This window comes from Anolis sagrei, chromosome X, assembly GCF_037176765.1.
Source record: "Anolis sagrei isolate rAnoSag1 chromosome X, rAnoSag1.mat, whole genome shotgun sequence".
In the NCBI taxonomy this organism is placed as follows: Eukaryota; Metazoa; Chordata; class Lepidosauria; order Squamata; family Dactyloidae; genus Anolis; species Anolis sagrei.
This window is the reverse complement of record NC_090034.1, coordinates 102,584,997-102,606,660: the sequence shown is the minus strand read 5'-3', so window position 1 is coordinate 102,606,660 and position 21,664 is coordinate 102,584,997. Positions and strand designations below refer to the sequence as shown.

General features: G+C 44.8%; 1 protein-coding gene across 1 annotated transcript in view; it reads right to left on the bottom strand.

Moving 5' to 3' along the window:
• The window catches only part of LOC137094967 (hypoxia-inducible factor 3-alpha-like), a 92,047-nt gene that overhangs the window by 4,286 nt on the left and 66,097 nt on the right, over positions 1-21,664 (bottom strand). The window contains exons 7-14 of the mRNA XM_067461032.1: positions 20,358-20,464; positions 15,690-15,837; positions 14,641-14,801; positions 12,210-12,442; positions 9,761-9,856; positions 6,195-6,577; positions 3,626-3,737; positions 3,424-3,517 (exon numbers count right to left, since the gene is read on the bottom strand). Of these exons, the coding sequence (XP_067317133.1) occupies positions 3,424-3,517; positions 3,626-3,737; positions 6,195-6,577; positions 9,761-9,856; positions 12,210-12,442; positions 14,641-14,801; positions 15,690-15,837; positions 20,358-20,464 (1,334 nt within the window). The remainder of the gene's footprint in view (positions 1-3,423; positions 3,518-3,625; positions 3,738-6,194; positions 6,578-9,760; positions 9,857-12,209; positions 12,443-14,640; positions 14,802-15,689; positions 15,838-20,357; positions 20,465-21,664) is intronic.

Below are 21,664 nucleotides of genomic sequence, written 5' to 3'. Positions count from 1 at the left end.
AGTTAAAAGGAAGGGAAGGAAGGAAGGAAAAAGAGAGGGAGGGAGGGAGAAAAATAAAGGGAAGAGGAGAAGAAAGGACCTCAAAGAAGCAGAAAGGAAAATCAAGGAAGAGGAGAGAGTAGGAAGGGAAGAAAGAAGAAAAGAAAGGGAGACGAAGGAAGGAGAAAAGAAAGAAGGAAGGAAATAAAAGTGAAAAGGAAGGAAGGAGCAAGGGATGAAGAAAGGAAGGAGAAAAGAAGAAGGAAAGAAGGAAAGAAAGGAGGGAAGGAGGGAAATAAAGGTAAGAGGAGAAGAAAGGACCTCAAAGAAGCAGAAAGGAAAATCAAGGAAGAGGACAGGGAGGAGAGGGTAGGAAGGAAAGAAAGAAGAAAAGAAAGGGAGAGGAAGGAAGGAGAAAATAAAAGAAAGAAGCAAGGAAATAAAAGGGAAAAGGAAGGAAGGAGCAAGGGATGAAGAAAAGGAGAAAAGAAGAAGGAAGGAAGGAAGGAAGGAAGGAAGGAAGGAAGGAAGGAAGGGAAGGAGGGAGGGAAATGTAAGAGGAGAAGAAAGGGAAATCAAGGGAGAGGAGGGGATGGCAAAGCAGAGGAAGAGAACGAGGGAAGGAGGGAGGAAAATAAAGAAAAGAGGAGAAGAAAGGAAAATCAAGGGAGAGGAGGGGATGGCAAAGCAGAGGAAGAGAACGAGGGAGGGAGGAAAATAAAGAAAAGAGGAGAAGAAAGGACGTCAAAGAAGCAGAAAGGAAAATCAAGGAAGAGGAGAGGGAGGAGAGGGTAGGAAGCAAAGAAGTAAAGAAAAAGAGAGGAAGGAAGGAGAAAAGAAAAGAAGCAAGGAAATAAAAACGAAAAGGAAGGAGCAAGGAATGAAGAAAGGAAGGAGAAAAGAAGGAAAGAAGGGATGGAAGGAGGAAAATAAAGGAAAGAGGAGAAGAAAGAAAAATCAAGGGAGGGGAGGAAAGAAGAAAGGAAAGGGAGAAAAAAGAGAAGAGGGAAGTTGAGACGAAAAGGAAGGAAGGAGTAAGGAATGAAGAAAGGAAGAAGAAAATAAGAAGGAAGGAAAGGAGGGAAAGAAAGGTAAGAGGAGAAGAAAGGAAAATCAAGGGAGAGGAGGAGAGGAAAGAAGAAAGGAAAGGGAGAAGGAAGGGAAGAGGGAAGTTGAGACGAAGGCAAGAGGAAGGGAAGGAAGGTGAAAAGAAAGAAGCAAGGAAATAAAAGTTAAAAGGAAGGAAGGGAAGGGAAGGGAAGGGAAGGGAAGGGAAGGGAAGGGAAGGGAAGGGAAGGGAAGGGAAGGGAAGGAAGGAAGGAAGGAAGGAAGGAAGGAAGGAAAAAGAGAGGGAGGGAGGAAAATAAAGGAAAGAGGAGAAGAAAGGAAAAACAAAGGAGGGGAGAGGGAGAAGAAGGGGAGGGAAAAAGAAAGGAAAGGGAGAAGGGAGGGAAAAGGGAAGAAAGAAAAATCAAGGGAGAGGAGAGGGAGGGGAGGAAGGAAAGAAAGAAAGAAAGGAAAGGAAGAAGGGAGGGAAGTGGGAAGATGAGATGAAGGCAAGAGGAAGGGAAGGAAGGAGAAAAGAATGAAGCAAGGAAGTAAGAGAGAAAAGAAAGAAGAAAAGAAAGGGAGAAGGGAGGCAAGAGGGAAGATGAAACGAAGTCAAGAGGAAGGGAAGGGAGGAAATGGAAAAGAAAAGAAAGAAGCAATGAAAGAAGAAAGGAAAAGAAGAAAAAAGAGGGAAAATGAGAGGAAGGGATGGGAGTGGAAGGGAAGGATGGAAAGAGAAAAGGAAAGAAGAAATGAAAGAAGAAAGGAAAGGGAAAGGAAGGGAAGAGGGAAGTTGAGACGAGGAAGGGAAGGAAGGAGAAAAGAAAGAAGCAAGGAAATAAAAGTTAAAAGGAAGGAAGGGAAGGGAGTAAGGAAAAAGAGGGAGGGAGGGAAATAAAGGAAAGAGGAGAAGAAAGGAAAATCAAGGAAGAGGAGAGGGAGAAGAAGGGGAGGAAAAAGGAAAGGGAGAAGGGAGGGAAAAGGGAAGAAAGAAAAATCAAGGAAGAGGAGAGGGAGGGGAGGAAGGAAAGAAAGAAGAAAGGAAAGAGAGAAGGGAGGCAAGAGGGAAGATGAGATGAAGACAAGAGGAAGAGAAGGAAGGAGAAAAGAACGAAGCAAGGAAATAAGAAAGAAAAGAAAGAAGAAAGGGAGAAGGGAGGCAAGAGGGAAGATGAAATGAAGTCAAGAGGAAAGGAAGGGAAGGGAGGAAGGGGGAAAGAAAAGAAAGAAGCAATGAAAGAAGAAAGGAAAGGAAGAAGGGAGGGAAGAGGGAAGATGAGAGGAAGGGAAGGGAGTAGAAGGGAAGGAAGGAAAGAGAAACGAAAAGGAAATAAAAGTGAAAAGGAAGGAAGGGTGAATAAAAGGAAGGAAGAAGAAAAAGAAAAGACAGAAAGAAGAGGGAGGAAAATAAGGAAAGAGTAAAGGAAAGAAAGGCAGGGACCGAAGAGGGAGGGAAGGAGTGGAAGGGAGGAAAGGAAAGGAAGAAGAAAGCAAAGGGAGAAAGGAGGGAAGAGGAAAGGTGAGAAGAAGAGAAGGGAAGGAGAAAAGAAAAAGGAAAGAAGCAAGTAATTAAAAGTGAAAAGGAAGGAAGGGGTAAGGGAAGAAGAAAGAAAGGTAAGGAAGGAGAAAAAAAGGAGAAGGGAGGGAGGGAGAAAATAAAAGAAAGAGGAGAAGAAAGGAAAATGAAGGAAGAGGAGAGGGAGGGGTGGGAGGAAAGAAAAAAAAGAAGGGAAGAAAGGAAAGGGAAAGAAGAAGGGACGGAAGAGGGAAGGAAGGAGAAAAGAAAGAAGCAAGAAAAGGAAAAGGTGAAAGGAAGAAAGGCAAGGGATGACAAAGGAAGGAAGAACAAAAAGAAAAGAAGGAAGGAAGGGAAGGGGAAGAAAAAGAAAGGAAAGAGGAAACGAAAGGAAGAGAAGAAGTAGGGGAGGAAGGAAGGAAGAAAAGAAAGAAGAAAGGAAGGGAAGAGGGATGGGAAGAACAGAGGAAGGAAAGAACAGAGGAAGGGAAGAAAGGAAGGAGAAAAGAAAGCAAGGAAAGGGGAAAGGGAGGAAGGAAGGGACAAGGGAAGAAGATAGGAAGGAAAGGAAGGAAAGTAAGAAAGGGAGGGAGGGAGGGAAGGAAAGGAAGCAAGCCAATAAACATGGAGCAGAGAAAGAAAGGAAAGGAAAGAAAGGCTGTTAGGTCTTTTTCAGGAAGTTGTGAGACAAAGAGCATGTGGAAAGTTGTCACTGGAACAAACATGGCACGCTAACTCAGATCATTCCCTGTACAAACCGAGATCCTAAAACAACATGCCAGTCGTGATCCAGAGGCTTTCTTCAGGCATTCAGTTTTCAAGTAAACCCTAGGATTCCAGTTGCTGGAGCTAGACTAGATCTCAGTGGCCATACTCACCCATGGGTTCCTCCAAAGAGAGGAGCTTCTTGCCCAGGGACATGGCACCTCCGGACCTGGCATCCAAACACTCTTCAACGCTCAGAAGGAAACCCTGATGGGATGGGAAAGAAGGAGCTAGACAGGTCCAAGCAGGCCCAGAAGACACACACGAGGCTTCAGGGAGCTTGGTGAACGCTGAACGGGGAAATTCAGTACGTACCAGGCTGAGGGAGGGCATCAGAAAGGCATCAGCCTCGTGACCGTGGGCACGCTTGGCAGGACTGGCTTCCAGGAAGATGTCCCTCTCTTCTTCCAAGCTCAGCTCCCGGGACCTGTGAAGGGAGACCATGGGAGGGTGCAAATACTGTCCAATATGTTGTGACAGCTAAAAAAGCCAACGCGATAGGAGTATATTGTCTGGATCAAGGGTGGTCGTAATCCCACTCTATTCTGCTGTGGACACATCTCAACTGGAATAGCTGGGAGAAGGGGACGTGAGACCCATGTTTAAATATCTGAAAGTATATAATAGAGGAGGGAGCAAGCTTATTTTCTGCTGCTCTACAAACCAGGACATGGAGCCATGGGTTCAAATTGCAGGAGAAGAGAGTCCTACAAGTCTGATGGAGTATCCTTCTCTGGAGGTCTATAAGCAGAGGCTGGATGGCCACCTGTCAGGAAGGATTAGATCATGTCCTCCTCCCTGCCTCAATGGGAATGGAGCAGATGTCCCTTGGGGTCACTCCCAACTCAGGGACTCTTATCCATCCAGCCAGCCATCTTTATCATGGGGGGCTTATCTGAATGGCTCTTGGGGTCTTTCCCAGCTCTAGGACTTCTATCTATCCATCAATCCATCCATCCAATCTTTATTTTAGGGGATTGGATGGCCCTTGGAATCTCTCCAAACTCTAGGACTCCTATCTATCTGTCTGTCTTGTCTATCCATTCAATATCTTAGGAGGTTGAACTGGATGGCCCTTGGGGTTTCTTCCAACTCTAGAACTCCTATCTATCCATCCATCCATCCATCATCCATCCATCTTTAACTTAAGAGGCTGCATTGGCTGGACCTTGGGGTCTCTTCCAACTCTAGGATTCCTATCTATCTGTCCGTCCGTCCGTCTGTCCGTCCGTCCATCCATCCATCCATCCACACTTTGATCTTTATCTTAGGAGGTTGAATTGGCTGGCCTTCAGGGCCTCTCCCAATTCTAGGACTCCTATCTATTTATATGTCTGTCTGTCTGTCCGTCCATCCATTATCTTAGGAGGTTGAACTGGATGGCCCTTGGGTTTTCTTCCAACTCTAGGACTTCTATCTATCCATCCATCCATCTTTAACTTAGGAGGTTGCATTGGCTACACCTTGGGGTCTCTTCCAACACTAAGATTGCCGTCTATCTATCTATCTATCTATCCATCCATCCATCCATCCATCCATCCATCAATCTTTTGATCTTAATCTTAGGAGGTTGAATTGGCTGGCCTTTAGGGCCTCTCCCAATTCTAGGCCCTATCTATCCATCCATAGATCCATCCATCCAATATCTTAGGACAGTGGTTTTCAACCTGTGGGTCTCCAGGTGTTTTGGCCTACAACTCCCAGAAATCCTACGCCAGTTTACCAGCTGTTAGGATTTCTGGGAGTTGAAGGCTAAAACATCTGGGGACCCACAGGTTGAGAACCACTGTCTTAGGAGGTTGAACTAGATGGCCCTTGAGGTCTCTTCCAACTCTAAGACTTCATTGGCTGGACCTTGGGGTCTCTTCCAACTCTAGGATTTCTATCCATCCATTGATCTTTATCTTAGGAGGTTGAATTGGCTGGCCTTCAGGGCCTCTCCTAATTCTAGGACTCCTATCTATCCATCCATCCATCCATCCATCCATCCATCCATCCATCCATTGATCTTTATCTTGGTTGACTTGGCTGGCCCATAGCGTCTCTTCCCATTTATGTACCTATCAATCCATCCATACCTTAGGAGGCTGAATTGGATGGCTCTTGAGTCTCTTGCAACTCTAGGACTCCTGTCTGTCTGTCCATCCGTCCATCCATATTTTAGGGGGTTAAACTGGACAGTCCCTGGGGTCTCTTCCAATTCTAGGATTCCCATCCATCCATCCATCCATCCAATATCTTAGAGGGTTGAACTGGATGGCTCTTGAGGTCTCTTTCAACTCTAGGACTCCTATCTATCTATCCATCCATCCATCCATCTTTAACTTAGGAGGCTGCATTGCCTGGACCTTGGGGTCCCCTCCAACTCTAGGATTCCTATCTATCCACCCCTCTATCCATCCATTGATCATTATCTTAGGAGGGCCTCTCCCATTTCTAGGATTCCTATTTATCCATCCATCCATCCATCCAATATCTTAGGGTGTTGAACTGGATGACCCTTGAGGTTTCTTCCAACTCTAGGACTCCTATCTATCCATTCATCCATTGATCTTTATCTTAGGAGGCTGACTTGGCTGACCCTTAGGGTCTCTCCCAACTTTAGGACTCTTATGTATCTATCCACCCATCCATATCTTAGGAGGCTGAATTTGATGGCTCTTGAGTCTCTTCCAACTCTAGGACTCCTGTCTGTCTGTCTGTCTATCTGTCTGTCTGTCCTTCCGTCCGTCCATCCATCCATCCAATATCTTAGGGGCTTAAACTGGCTAGCCCTTGGGGTCTCTTCCAACTCTAGGACTCCTATCTATCCATCCATCGATCCTTATCTTAGGGGGTTGGACTGAATGGCCGTTGGATCTCTTCCAACCCTATGCTTCCTCACCTCTTCCTGCTCCCAGCGAAGGCCCCCTGGCCATTTGGATTGGTCCCTTCTGGCATGGCCTGGATCTTGACTGAGGCCACCATCTCCACCACCTGCCCTGCCCCGCACTGCCCGCCTCCTGGCGCCTGGGCCGAACGGGCGTTGCTCAGGCTGGTGTCGCTGCCCCAGCGGGGGAGACCGGCCGGCTCAGGCGGGCGAGGGGAGACGCCGTGGAAACTCCGGGAGCGAGGGCGCGGGGGCGGAGAACCCGGACGGACCCCTGCCCCGGCCTCTGCAGCACGCTTCTCGGCCAGCCACGGAGGGTGGTCGGTACTGCTGAGCTGGAAATCGTCGTCCATCGAGATGTACGGAGCCAGCATTTCCAAGTCCAGACCTTCGTAATCCTATAAGGACAGCAGAGAGTCAACTGCCGTTGCAGTGAGCGAGGAAGTTAGCACAGAGGTAAAATATATTTTCAGAACCAGCTTCAGCTTTGGATTGTGACCTTTTTACTAAGCGATTTCCTTTTTTTGAGGGTTGGAAAGGTTGTCACTTATAGAGCTGACAAGTGTCCCTTATTATGTAGAACATGTCCTATTAGAAACCTTCTTCTTTCATACAGAACAAGACGCCTATCCAAAGTAGGGATATAAGTGCCAAGTATTGAATCTAGCTTCAGACGAAGCAATGTTGGATTCACAATAAGTTCTTCATGCCAAGTTCCTGGACCTTTGTCTTTGTTTGCTTCCTGTTTTAAGTGCCTTTGCTGTTATTCTGCCTTTGAAATCAAGCTCTATGGACTTTTTTGGACTATTTCTCTTTGGATTGATTGCTCTTTTTTCTTCTTAATCAATTGGATTTACCTTTTACTGGTGGATTACTTTTTATTGCTTTGGCTTTTATTACTTTCAATAAACTGCTTGCTATTTTAACTCAACTGGGTGGTGTTTAAAGCCAGAGGGAATCCTGCTCTGGAGTGCAACAGAAAAGCCAAATACTATTTAGGGATGAACAAACATAGTTTAGGGACTTTGTGCATTGGAGTAAAACTTTTAGGGCCCGTCCATATAGTACCTTTATCCCAGGAGCTTCCACAGCAAACAGAAGGGTGGCCAGATGCCGTTCCCTGTAAATGTGGAAGCAATCGCTACAAAAGGCAAAAAATGTGAGATTTCCAGGTGGTTTTGAGTCGAATATGCAGATCTTCACATGTCTGTATGTCCCTGCAATCCGAAATCACGAGATTTTTTAAAATCTGGGTTTGTTCCTGGGTTTTAGATGTTTGTTCCTGATTGGTTGGTTCCTAAAAAGAAGGTGACGCTTGAGTAGAAGGCAAAAACTTTGTTTGTCTGCCAGAAACTTTATGAAATGTGTGGACGGCACATTTTCTCTGGGCAGGATAAAGAACCGAACTTTTCAGTGATTCGCTGCAGTGATTCTCCGCATATCTGAATATCCGCATATTGAGGGTTTTTGAAAGACCGCCAAAGTTTCCAACGGAACACCTGTGGCGGCCATCTTGGAAATCTCAATATCTCGCAACAAAGCATCAAGTCTGGACAACGAAGGCAGAAATCCCGGGACCAACAGGTCTGTATGCGAACCTCTTCTGAAGTCCCGGGATTTTTTGCCTGTTGAAAACTTGCGATTTAGTGCTGTCTGGAAGCACCGTTCGAGACCTGGGTTCGAATCTCTGGTGAGCCATGATAAGCACGGCGGCCATCTTGGAAGCCTCAATATCTCGCATCAAGTCTGGACAACAGAGGCAGAAATCCCGGGACCAACAGGTGTGTATGCGGACCTCTTCTGAAGTCCCGGGATTTTTTGCTTGTTGAAAACTTGTGATTTAGTGCTGTCTGGAAGCGCCCTTCGAGACCTGGGTTTGAATCTCTAGTGAGCCATGATAAGCACGGCTGCCATTTTGGAAGCCTCTAAATCTTGCAAGAAAGCATCAAGTCTGGACAACGGAGGCAGAAATCCCGGGACCAACCGGTCTGTATGCAGACCTCTTCTGAAGTCCCGGGATTTTTTGCCTGTTGAAAACTTGTGATTTAGTTCTGTCTGGAAGCACCCTTCGAGACCTGGATTCAAATCTCTGGTGAGCCATGATAAGCACGGTGGCCATTTTGGAAGCGTCTAAATCTTGCAACAAATCAAGTCTGGACAACGGAGGCAGAAATCCCGGGACCAACAGCTCTGTATGCAGACCTCTCCTGAAGTCCCAGGACTTTTTGCCTGTTGAAAACCCGTAATTTAGTGCTGTCTGGAAGTGCCCTTCAAGACCTGGGTTCGAATCTCTGGTGAGCCATGATAAGCACGGCGGCCATTTTGGAAGCCTCTAAATCTTGCAACAAAGCTTCAAGTCTGGACAACGGAGGCAGAAATCCCTGGACCAACAGGTCTGCATGTGTACCTCTTCTGAAATCCCAGGATTTTTTGCCTGTTGAAAACCCGTGATTTAGTGCTGTCTGGAAGCACCCTTCGAGACCAGGGTTTGAATCTCTGGTGAGCCATGATAAGCACTGTGCGACCATTGGCAAGTCACTCTCTCAGAGCGAGACAGCAAGTTAAACACATGCAAGCCCTTTCCTGACCCATAAGTTATTTATAAAAAATTTTTTTATTAATTTTTATTTTACAAGTTTACATAAAAACAGAGGGTAAGCATAATAGGTAAGCATATAGTCCTTGGATTTCAATTATAGGTCCATTATATACATCTCTTTATTTTCCCCTTTTATGAATTCTAACACTACTTTCCAATCAGTTTTTTTGGGGTTTTGTGTAATTTTGTGAAATTCTCTGCGTCAATATATCCATGTTTATTATTTCCATTATTTTTGTTATCCATTGTTCCGTTGTTGGGATTTCTTTGGTTTTCCACATTTTTGCTAATGTTATCCTAGCAGCTGCTGTTAGATAGAAAAATATCTTATCTTCGTTTTTTTTCCAATTTAAAGTCTAGTAATCCTAATAGCAATATTTCTGGTTTTGGGTCAAATTTTATATTTAATTTTTTTTCTATCTTTTTGTGTATTTGTGTCCAGTAATTTTTTACTTTTCTACAGTTCCACCACATATGGATGAATTCCCCTTTTTTCTTTCCACATTTCCAACATCGATCTTTTGATTTATCTTTGGTAATTTTTGCGAGTATCATTGGTGTTAGGTACCATCTGTAAAAGATCTTGTACCAATTCTCCTTAAGGTCTGTAGCGTATGTGTATTTAATTTTTTCTTGCCAGATTTCTTCCCAGTCTGCTAGGGGTATGGAACGGCCTATATCTCTTGACCAGTTTATCATATTGTTTTTTATTTGCTCTCTTTCAGTGGCCCATATTAGAAGTTGGTTATATATTTTTCTTATAATTTTTGTGTCTGTGTTTAATATTTTGTCCCAGAAGGGTTTTTTTTCGTTTCGAAGCCTATTTTATTGTCTATCTTAAAAATATTCCCTAATCTGATGATAATGAAACCATGAGATGGTGGAATCTATCGAGGTCAATTCTTCCTGCGACTTGAGTATTATTTCCTGTCCTCTGAACTTTAATAATTGGTTGTACGTCAACCCATAAACCTACCCTTACCTGCAGTGTGGTCTCCATCGGCTGAGGCTCCTTGTTGGAAGCAAAGAGTTTCTGGACGTTCTCCATGTCAAAAAGCAGTTCTTCCGGCAGCTCGGCCTAAGGAGAAGGAGAAGATTGGTGGCAGTATTCATCTATTTTGCCGGAGCAAAGTGGCATTCCACCTTTACCTTCTCTTTCTTGCTGGCAAACCAATAACACTATGTACCATGATGTTTGTTCCTGGGTTATAAATGTCATTTCCTAATTGGTTTTATCATTAGAAGCATGGAAAAAGTTGATTGAACTGCAAAAACTTTGTTTTTGCGCAACATCCTCCAGCACATTTTGCTCTAGTTTTTCAATGAGTATCTCACTGAGTCTCAACCAAGTTAACCTAATTTGTGGCAGCCACAAAAATGAAGTTTCTGGAGTAAAACAACTCCTTTCAAAGTAAGTGTCGCACAATTAAACAGGGAAGTGGACATGGGCAATCCATGGTTCTAAATACTTACAAAACTAGGGGGCGCTGGTGCTTTGCTTATAAAGTGTTTCTAAAGTTCTGGTGGTGAAAATTTCAGAACTCTAACAAAACTTTCAAAATTCCTTTAAAAATGGCAGGTCTTAATTCAGGGGTCCACAAACTAAGGCCCGGGGGCCAGATGTGGCCCTCCAAGGTCATTTACCCAGGCCTCACTCAGGGTCAACCTGAGTGTGAAATGACTTGAAAGCACACAACAAAACAACAACAATCTCAAACTAAGGCCCGGGGGCCAGATGCGGCCCTCCAAGGTCATTTACCCAGCCCTCACTCAGGGTCAATCTGAGTGTGAAACGACTTGAAAGCACACAACAACAACAACAACAACAAACACAACAACAACAATCTCAAACTAAGGTCCGGGGGCCAGATGCGGCCCTCCAAGGTCATTTATCCAGCCCTCACTCAGGGTCAATCTGAGTGTGAAACGACTTGAAAGCACACAACAACAACAACAACAACAACAACAACAACAATCTCAAACTAAGGTCCGGGGGCCAGATGCGGCCCTCCAAGGTCATTTACCCGGCCCTCACTCAGGGCCAACCTGAGTGTGAAACGACTTGAAAGCACACAACAACAACAATTCTATCTCATCAGCCAAAAGCAGGCCCACGCTTCCCATTGAAATACTAGTAAGTTTATATTTGTTAAAATTGCTCATCATTTTAATTATTGTATTGTTTTTCAGTGTTTTTTTGCACCACAAATAAGATACGTCCAGTGTGCATAGGAATTCATTCATGTTTTCTTCAAATTATAATCCGGCCCTCCAACCGTTTGAGGGACTGTGACCTGGCCCTCTGTTTAGACAGTTTGAGGACCCCTGTCTTAATTGGTTCTGTCATTAAAATCGCCAATAATGAAATAATAATGAAATTTTGAAAGTTTTGTTAGAGTTCTGAAATTTTCACCACCAGAACTTTAGCAACACTTTAGAAGCAAAGCATGTTGACCATTTCCGCAACCTTGGCAGCCACCTCTCCACCAAAGTCAACATTGACGCCGAAATACAACACCGCCTGAGCTCTGCAAGTGCAGCATTTTCCCGAATGAAGCAGAGAGTGTTTGAGGACCGGGACATCCGTAGGGATACCAAGGTGCTTGTCTATAAAGCTATTGTCCTCCCAACCCTGCTATATGCCTGTGAGATGTGGACTGTCTACAGACGTCACATGCAACTCCTGGAACGATTCCATCCGCGCTGCCTCCGGAAAATCCTGCAAATCTCTTGGGAAGAGAAGTGGACAAATGTCAGCGTGCTGGAAGAAGCAAAGACCACCAGCATTGAAGCGATGGTCCTTCAACATCAACTCCACCGGGCCGGCCACGTTGTCCGGATGCCTGACCACCATCTCCCAAAGCAGTTGCTCTACTCTGAACTTAAGAACGGAAAATAGAACGTTGGTGGACAGGAAAAGAGATTGAAAGATGGGCTCAAAGCCAACCTTAAAAACTCTGGCATAGACACTGAGAACTGGGAAGCCCTGGCCCTTGAGCGCTCCAGCTGGAGGTCAGCTGTGACCAGCAGTGCTGCAGAATTCGAGAAGGCACGAGTGGAGGGTGAAAGAGAGAAACGTGCCAGGAGGAAGGCGCGTCAAGCCAACCCTGACCGGGATCGCCTTCCACCTGGAAACCAATGCCCTCACTGCAGAAGAAGATGCAGAGCAAGAATAGGGCTCCACAGCCATATGCGGACCCACAAGGAAACCCATAATGGAAGACCATCTTACTCGTCCAACGAGGGATCTCCTAAGTAAGTAAGTAAGTACCAGCGCCTAGTTTTGTAAGTCCTTTAGATCCATGGATTGCCCATGCCTGAGGAAATAACATTTTCAAACCAGGAATAGAATATTTTTCCAATTCTGTTACATAGTGTAATAGGCAATGTCCCCCGAAATTACCCATCACCATTGCCCACAGGATCCTTACTGGGCTGCTGTTCCCAAAGATCTTCTTGACCACGGATGATGGCTTGAGTGGGGCAGCCAGAGGCTTTGCTCGCCCGGTGCCCCCTCCTTGGTTCTGGGCCCCCGGTGGGTCGAAAATGGGTCCCAGCAGTTTCTGGAGGTCCGGGCTGCAGAAGCGCTTGGGGTCCATCTCCAGCTCCTCTTCGCTGATGTTGGCAGGACGGAGGAAGGCCAAGATCTTCGGCCCACGAAGCTCTGGGAGAAGAGGAGAAAGCACATGGAGGGCTTGAGACCAGGATGGGAATTATGGGGTCCCTGAACATTGTAGGGGCCCCAATTTCCCCATAATATTGACCATCTGGAGGGTGTCCAGAGAAGGGCCACCAAAGTGGCCCAAGATCTGGAATACAAGGCTTTGAGGACATGCAAAGATACAGAATGGGGGACAATGCCTGGCTCGAGAGCAGTACGTGTGAAAAAGATCTTGGGAGTCCTCGTGGACAACAAGTTAAACATGAGCCAACAATGTGATGTGGTGGCAAAAAAAGCCAATGGGATTTTGGCCTGCATCAATAGGAGCATAGTGTCTAGATCCAGGGAAGTCATGCTCTCCATGCTCTATTCCACTTTGGTTAGACCACACCTGAAATATTGTGTCCAATTCTGGGCACCACAATTGAAGAGAGATATTGACAAGCTGGGATGTGTCCAGAGGAGGGCGACTAAAATGATCAAGGGTCTGGAGAATAAGCCCTATGAGGAGTGGCTTAAGGAGCTGGGCATGTTTAGCCTGAAGAAGAGAAGGCTGAGAGGAGATATGATACCCATGTATAAATATGTGAGAGGAAGCCACAGGGAGGAGGAGGGAGCAAGCTTGTTTTCTGCTTCCCTGGAGACTAGGACGCGGAACAATGGCTTCAAACTACAAGAGAGGAGATTCCATCTGAACATAAGGAAGAACTTCCTGACTGTGAGAGCCGTTCAGCAGTGGAACTCTCTGCCCCGGATTGTGGTGGAGGCTCCTTCTTTGGAAGCTTTTAAATAGAGGCTGGATGGCCATCTGTCAGGGGTGATTTGAATGCAATATTCCTGCTTCTTGAAAGAAAGGGGTTGGACTGGATGGCCCATGAGGTCTCTTCCAACTCTTTGATTCTATGATAGTTTAAATATCTGAAAGGATGTCACATTGAGGAAGGGCCAAGCTCATTTTCTGCTGCTCTGGAGACTATTTCCACTTCTACACTGCTACACTGCAATTCAAATTGCTGGCATTGACCTATAAATCCCTAAACGACTCCGGCCCAGTATACCTGTCCGAACGGATTCTCCCCTACGAATCATCAAGGTTGTTAAGGTCTTCTAGAGGGGCCCTGCTCTCGGTCCCACCACCTTTGGAATCGCGTCTGGTGGGGACGAGGGACAGGGCCTTCTCGGTGGTGGCCCCTCGGCTCTGGAACTCCCTCCCATTGGAGATTAGAACTGCCCCTGCCCTCCTGACCTTTAGAAAGTTGGTGAAAACCTGGCTTTGGAATCTGGCATTTGATGAGTGAGGCAATGGCTTTTGACCACGTCGATGGATGGGGATGAATAGTGATTTTTATGCTAATGACTTGGCTTTATATAATTATATGATAGTACTTTAATGTGTTTATATTAGTCTATTATTGATGTGATGTTTTTAAACTATTGTGTATGAACCCCCTTGTTGTAAACCGGCCTGAGTCCCTCGTTGGAGGTGAGAAGACCGGTATATAAAAGCTATAAATAAATAAATAGATAGATAGATATAATCCAGATTATCAAAAAAGATAGAGCCCTCGGCGGCACAATGACTGAAGTCCGACAGGTCGGAAGTTCAAATCCGGGGGAGAGGGTGAATGAGTTCCCTCTTTCAGCTCCAGCTCCTCATGCGGGGATATGAGAGAAGCCTCCCACAAGGATAAAAGGTAAAGGTAGTCCCCTGACATTAAGTCCAGTCATGTCTGACTCTGGGGTGTGGTGCTCATCTCCATTTCTAAGCCGAAGAGCCAGCATTGTCCATAGACACCTCCAAGGTCATGTGGCCGGCATGACTGCATGGAGCGCTGTTACCTTCCCGCCGGAGCGGTACCTATTGATCTACTCACATTTGCATGTTTTCGAACTGCTAGGTTGGCAGAAGCTAGGGCTGACAGAGGAAGCTCACGCCGCTCCCCGGAATCGAACCTGCGACCTTTCGATCAACAAGCTCAGCAGCTCAGTGCTTTAACCCACTGCGCCACCAGGGGCACTCCGACAAGGATAGTAAACATCAAAATATCCGGGCAACGTCCCCTAGGCAACATTCTTTCAGACAGTCAACTCTCTCACACCAGAAGCGACTTGCGGTTTCTCCATTACAAAACAGACCCTGGGTTTGTGGTTTTAGCTTCCACCCTCTTTGGCCCAAGAATCTCCCTGCTGTCGCTCCATACCGAAGCTGAGGTTGATAATGGTGTCCCCGCCGTTGGGGTCCAGTTCATCGAGCGCCCCATCGGAGTCCAGCCCTTCGAGGCAGGGCGGGGGCAGCCGGCGATGCTCCCCTTGCCGGTCCGTCTGCTCCAAGGAGAGCACCAGCCCCGTCTCCTCCACCTGGCTGTACAACAAAAGAGTTTTGGAAAGACAGGCGTTACTTGCACTCCTTTGCAGAGGTGATAGACCAAAATTTGAAAATATTTTCTGTTCCTGGTTTGAACGTGTTATTTCCTGTTTAATTGTGCAGTGTTTACTTTGAAAGTAGTTCCTCTCCTCCAGAAACTTTGTTTTTGTGGCTGCCACAAACTATGTGGAATTGGTTGTGATACAACAAGATATTTATTGAAAACCTATATGTGCAATAGCAGGATGTCCCTCCCATGAAAACAAAATATTTGCATGTATTGTTGAAGGCTTTCATGGCCGGAATCACTGGGTTGTTGTAGGTTTTTTGTGTGTTATATGGCCATGTTCTAGAGCAGTGGTTCTCAACCTTCCTTGATTGTTTCCTCTCTGTTGTTTTGCTGTTGTAATTTTAGAATATTTAATACTGGTAGCCAGATTTTGTTCATTTTCATCAAGAACATCTAATCACCTCTCAACAAAAGATTGCCCCAGGCACTGCCAGGCCATCAAATGCTAATCTAGGTGGTCAGTTGAAACATTCACCCCTAGCTCCAGCAGACAAGAGTCCTTTGTCCCACCCTGGTCATTCCACAGATATATAAACCCAACTTTCCTAATTCCAACAGACCTCACTACCTCTGAGGATGCTTGCCATAGATGCAGGCGAAACGTCAGGAGAGAACGCCTCTAGAACATGGCCATATAGCCCAAAAAAACCAACAACAACCCAGTGATTCCGGCCATGAAAGCCTTTGACAATACAACAACAATAACAACCATCATCATCAACATCGAGGGCATAGAGATGCCAAATAGACAAGCCATAAAGTGCAATCAGCCTGAAGCCTGTAAATATCTGGGTTTACTACAGCTGCCTCCTTACCTGAGAATGTAGTGGACGCAGACGATGCTCTCCGGCTGGGAGTTCTTGCTGCTGGAGATGACGGTGGCCTGGGTCTGAGTCCAGAGGTAGCCACCCTTCCTGGCCAGGAAGCGGTATTGCCCCGTCACGGCCTGCCCTTTGCTCAGCACTAGCAATAGGGAGGGAAAGACAGACAGTCTAGAACAGACAGACAGGCGGATGAGCCGGTGGACGGGAGGAGACCTGAACGGCCGAACGGGATTCGCTCGCCGTCTCGCAACTTCGTCCCCCTCCAGTATTTCCCAGAACTTGCCTTGCTATACAACACGCATGGGCCAACTTTGGCCCTGTGGGTGTGTTGGACTTCCAACACATAACATATACCACCCGTATATTATACTATTAGTATTATATAATATATTGTATTATATCATAACTTGAAGTATATATATTATATTAAAGTACAGGTAAAGATTTCCCTTGACAGTAAGTCTAGTTGTGTCTGATTCAGGGGTGTGGTGCTCATCTCCATTTCTAAGCCAAAGAGCGAGAATTGTCCGCAAACGCAGCCAAGGTCATGCGCCCAGCATGACTGCATGGAGCGCCATTACCTTCCCGCAGAAGCGGTACCTACTGATCTCACATTTGCATGTTTTTGAACTGCTAGGTTGGCAGAAGCTGGAGCTAACAGCCGGAGCTCACCCCACTCCCCCAATTCAAACCGCCAACCTTCCAGTCAGCAAGTTCAGCAGCCAAGTGGTTTAACCTGCTGCGCCACCAGAGCGCCCATATATTATATTATAGGCTTGTTTAATTTTAAAAATGGTTCAAAACCCGTTTTGGATGTAGGGTGCGCCGGTGGTTCAATTCTAAAATCAGTTCCGATTTTCACCAAAAAAAGTTCAAAACTTTTCGAAACTTTCGAGACTTCTGAATCCTTTCGTTAATAGTTTGTAAGTGCTATTTCCTGTTTCATTGCGTGGTCTTTACTTTGAAAGTGGTTGTTTTACTCCAGGAGCGGGGAAAAGCAAGCGGAGGAAATTCCTTCCTTCTCCGGTTTAAAACTGGCTTCTCTGGCTTGAGACAGAAGCAGAGCAAATTCATGCTTCTCTGCCTTATAACTCGCTTCTCTGGCTTTAAAACTGGCTGGCTTCTCTGGCTTGAGACAGTAGCAGAGCAAATTCATGCTTCTCTGGTTTAGAACTCGCTTCTCTGGCTTTAAAACTGGCTGGTTTCTCTGGCTTGAGACAGAAGTAGAGCAAATTCATGTTTCTCTGGTTTATAACTCGCTTCTCTGGCTTTAAAACTGGCTGGTTTCTCTGGCTTGAGACAGAAGCAGTACAAATTCGTGCTTCTCTGGTTTATAACTCGCTTCTCTGGCTTTAAAACTGGCTGGCTTCTCTGGCTTAAGACAGAAGCAGAACAAATTCATGCTTCTCTGGTTTATAACTCATTTCTCTGGCTTTAAACCTGGCTGGCTTCTCTGGCTTAAGACAGAAGCAGAACAAATTCATGCTTCTCTGGTTTATAACTCGCTTCTCTGGCTTTAAACCTGGCTGGCTTCTCTGGCTTAAGACAGAAGCAGAACAAATTCATGCTTCTCTGGTTTATAACTCGCTTCTCTGGCTTTAAACCTGGCTGGCTTCTCTGGCTTGAGACAGAAGCAGAACAAATTCATGCTTCTCTGGTTTATAACTTGCTTCCCTGGCTTTAAACCTGGCTGGCTTCTCTGGCTTGAGACAAAAGCAGAGCAAATTCATGCGTCTCTGGTTTATAACTCGCTTCTCTGGCTTTAAAACTGGCTGGCTTCTCTGGCTTGAGACAGAAGCAGAGCAGATTCATGCTTCTCTGGTTTATAATTTGCTTCTCTGGCTGGCTTCTCTGGCTTGAGACAGAAGCAGAGCAGATTCATGCTTCTCTGGTTTATAACTCGCTTCTCTGGCTTTAAAACTGGCTGGCTTCTCTGGCTTGAGACAGAAGCAAAGCAAATTCATGCTTCTCTGGTTTATAATTCGCTTCTCTGGCTGGCTTCTCTGGCTTGAGACAGAAGCAGAGCAGATTCATGCTTCTCTGGTTTATAACTCGCTTCTCTGGCTTTAAAACTGGCTGGCTTCTCTGGATTGAGGCAGAAGCAGAGCAAATTCATACTTCTCTGGTTTATAACTCGCTTCTCTGGCTTTAAAACTGGCTGGTTTCTCTGGCTTGAGACAGAAGCAGAGCAAATTCATACTTCTCTGGTTTATAACTCGCTTCTCTGGCTTTAAACCTGGCTGGCTTCTCTGGCTTGAGACAGAAGCAGAGCAAATTCATGCTTCTCTGGTTTATAACTCGCTTCTCTGGCTTTAAACCTGGCTGGCTTCTCTGGCTTGAGACAGAAGCAGAACAAATTTATGCTTCTCTGGTGTATAACTCGCTTCTCTGGCTTTTAAACCTGGCTGGCTTCTCTGGCTTGAGACAGAAGCAGAGCAAATTCATGCTTCTCTGGTTTATAACTCGCTTCTCTGGCTTTAAACCTGGCTGGCTTCTCTGCCTTGAGACAGAAGCAGAACAAATGTATGCTTCTCTGGTTTATAACTCGCTTCTCTGGCTTTAAAACTGGCTGGCTTCTCTGGCTTGAGACAGAAGCAGAGCAAATTCATGCTTCTCTGGTTTATAACTTGCTTCTCTGGCTTTAAAACTGGCTGGCTTCTCTGGCTTGAGACAGAAGCAGAGCAGATTCATGCTTCTCTGGTTTATAATTTGCTTCTCTGGCTGGCTTCTCTGGCTTGAGACAGAAGCAGAGCAGATTCATGCTTCTCTGGTTTATAACTCGCTTCTCTGGCTTTAAAACTGGCTGGTTTTTCTGGCTTGAGACGGAAGCAGAGCAAACTCATACTTCTCTGGTTTATAATTCGCTTCTCTGGTTGGCTTCTCTGGCTTGAGACAGAAGCAGAGCAAACTCATACTTCTCTGGTTTATAATTCGCTTCTCTGGTTGCTTCTCTGGCTTGAGACAGAAGCAGAGCAAATTCATACTTCTCTGGTTTATAACTCGCTTCTCTGGTTGGCTTCTCTGGCTTGAGACAGAAGCAGAGCAAACTCATACTTCTCTGGTTTATAACTCACTTCTCTGGCTTTAAAACTGGCTGGCTTCTCTGGCTTGAGACAGAAGCAGAGCAAATTCATGCTTCTCTGGTTTATAACTCGCTTATCTGGCTTTTAAACTGGTTTCTCTGGCTTGAACTGAGGCCAGGGACCAGAAGCAGGGAAAAGCTGAATCATTTCCGACTCACTTCATGAGTCGTAACAAAAATGGCGAAAAAGCTTTGGAAGGGCAAAGGAACTTCCAGTTTTCTTAAAAACTTCGAAATCGCTTAAAAAAATATTTTTTTCTGACTTTATTCCGGATAACCAAGATTCGGACTGGACATAACCATGTCTAATATTACAAAATTATTAATATTATATATATTAGTACTAGCCGTCCCCTGCCATGCGTTGTTGTGGCCCAGTCTGCAAATATGTGTTTTGTGTGTGTATATATGTATATATATTTGTGTATATGTGTATAGATGTGTGTTAGCGTATATATATGTGTGTGTATACATGTGTATAGATTTGTATATTTGTGTTTATATGTGTATATGTATATTGTGTATATATGTATGTGCTTGTGTATATCCATATATGTGTGTATATATGTGTGTAGGTGTATATGTATGTGTGTATACTGTATGTGTATATTTGTGTGTGCTTGTGTATATATGTGTGTCTGTATGTATGTGTGCATGCATATATGTATATTTCTGTGTTTATATGTGTATATGTATATTGTGTATATGTGTGAGCTTGTGTATATCCATATATGTGTGTATATATGTGTGTAGAAGTAGGTGTGCATATGTGTAGATTTTTGTGTGTGCTTGCGTATATATGTGTGTCTGTATGTATGTGTGCATGCGTATATGTATATTTCTGTGTTTATATGTGTATATGTATATTGTGTATATGTGTGTGCTTATGTATATGCATATATGTGTGTATGCATGTGTATATGTGTGTAGGTGTATATGTAGGTGTGTATATTTGTGTGTGCTTGCGTATATGTGTGTCTGTATGTATGTGTGCATGCGTATATGTATATTTCTGTGTTTATATATGTATATATGTGTGTGCTTGTGTATATGCATATATGTGTGTATGTATGTGTATATGTGTGTAGGTGTATATGTAGGTGTGTATATGTGCATATTTGTGTGTGCTTGTGTATATATATATATGTGTGTGTCTGTCTGTATATGTGCTTGTGTATATGTATACAAATGTATATGTATATTTGGTTTATTTCGGGAGGGTTTTAAAGTCCATTCTGGTGGTTTTTTGCGTGTTTTTAGGGGTGATGGTCACTCGTTGGCCTAATAGGTGTCTTGTGTCCAAATTTTGGTGGTTTTTGAGTTATGTTAATCCCACAAACGAACATTATATTTGTGTTTATATAGATTATTATATTAGAATTTTCTTATTTCTATATATTATATTGTATATATTTTTGGATCTCCCAGAAGCCTCAGCTTGCTTGGGTCAATGACTAGGAATCCTGGGAGTTGAAGTCCAAAACCCTTGGAAGGCCAGATATAGGGAAAGAGTGAAAGATGCAGAGCTGTAGATGCACCTGGGGAAAGTTCACATTTTATTTATAAGCATGACGTACGGGTGTTGATGCTCTTGCTGACGGCATCCGAATCCAGGGCGTGGATGTATTCGTACATGGAGCAGCCCAGCAGGTCTTCAGGGGTGTAGCCGGCCACTTCGGCAATCCTGCCCAGAGAAGGAGAGACACCCAGAGAGGAGACGATGATACACATCTGTCCTGGGTGAGGCTGTTATTTTAGCCCGAATATACATTTAGAGCAAGGCACAACCACACATCTGACCCCAGGGCGGCCTTTGTGACACTTGTCTCAACTCCCCAAACACCTCTTTATCCATGTCCTCTAACCTTATCAGACCTCACAACCTCTGAGGATGCCTGCCATAGATGGAGGCGAAACATCAGGAGAGAATGCTTCTAGAACAGTGTTTCTCGACCTTCCCAATGCTGCGGCCCCTTAATACAGTTCCTCATGTTGTGGTGACCCCCAACCATAACATTATGTTCATTCCTCCTTCGCAACTGTAATTTTGCTACTGTTGTGAATTGTGAATGTAAATATTCAATATGCAGGATGTATTTTCATTCATTGGACCAAATTTGGCACACATACTCAAATTTGGTGGGGTTTTTGTCATTTGGGAGTTGTAGTTTCTGGGATTTATAGTTAACTCACAATCAAAAGAGCATTCTGAGTTCTACCAATGATGGAATTGAACCAAACTTGGCACACAGAACTCCCTTGACCAATACTGGAAGAGTTTGGTGGGCATTGACCTTGAGTTTGGGAGTTGTAGTTCACCTACATCCAGAAAGCACAGTGAGGATTCAAACAATGATGGATCTGGACCAAACTTGGCACGAGTACTCAATATGCCCAATTGTGAACACTGGTGAAGTTTGGGGAAAACAGAACTTGACATCTGGGAGTTGTAGTTGCTGGGATTTATAGTCCACCAACAATCAAAGAACATTCTGAACTCAACCGATAGAATTGGGCTCACTTCACCAAATTTTGGGCACAAATTCCCAATACACCCAAATCGGAATACTGATGGGATTGGAGGGGGATTGATTTTGTCATTTGGGAGTTGTAGTTTCTGGGATTTATAGTTAACTCACAATCAAAAGAGCATTCTGAGTTCTACCAACGATGGAATTGAACCAAACTTGGCACACAGAACTCCCTTGACCAATACTAGAAGCATTTGGTGCGCATTGACCTTGAGTTTTGGAGATGTAGTTCAGCTACGTCCAGAGATCTCTTTGGACTCAAACAATGATGGATCTGGACCAAACTTGGCACGAGTACTCAATATGCCCAATTGTGAACACTGGTGAAGTTTGGGGAAAATAGAGCTTGACAT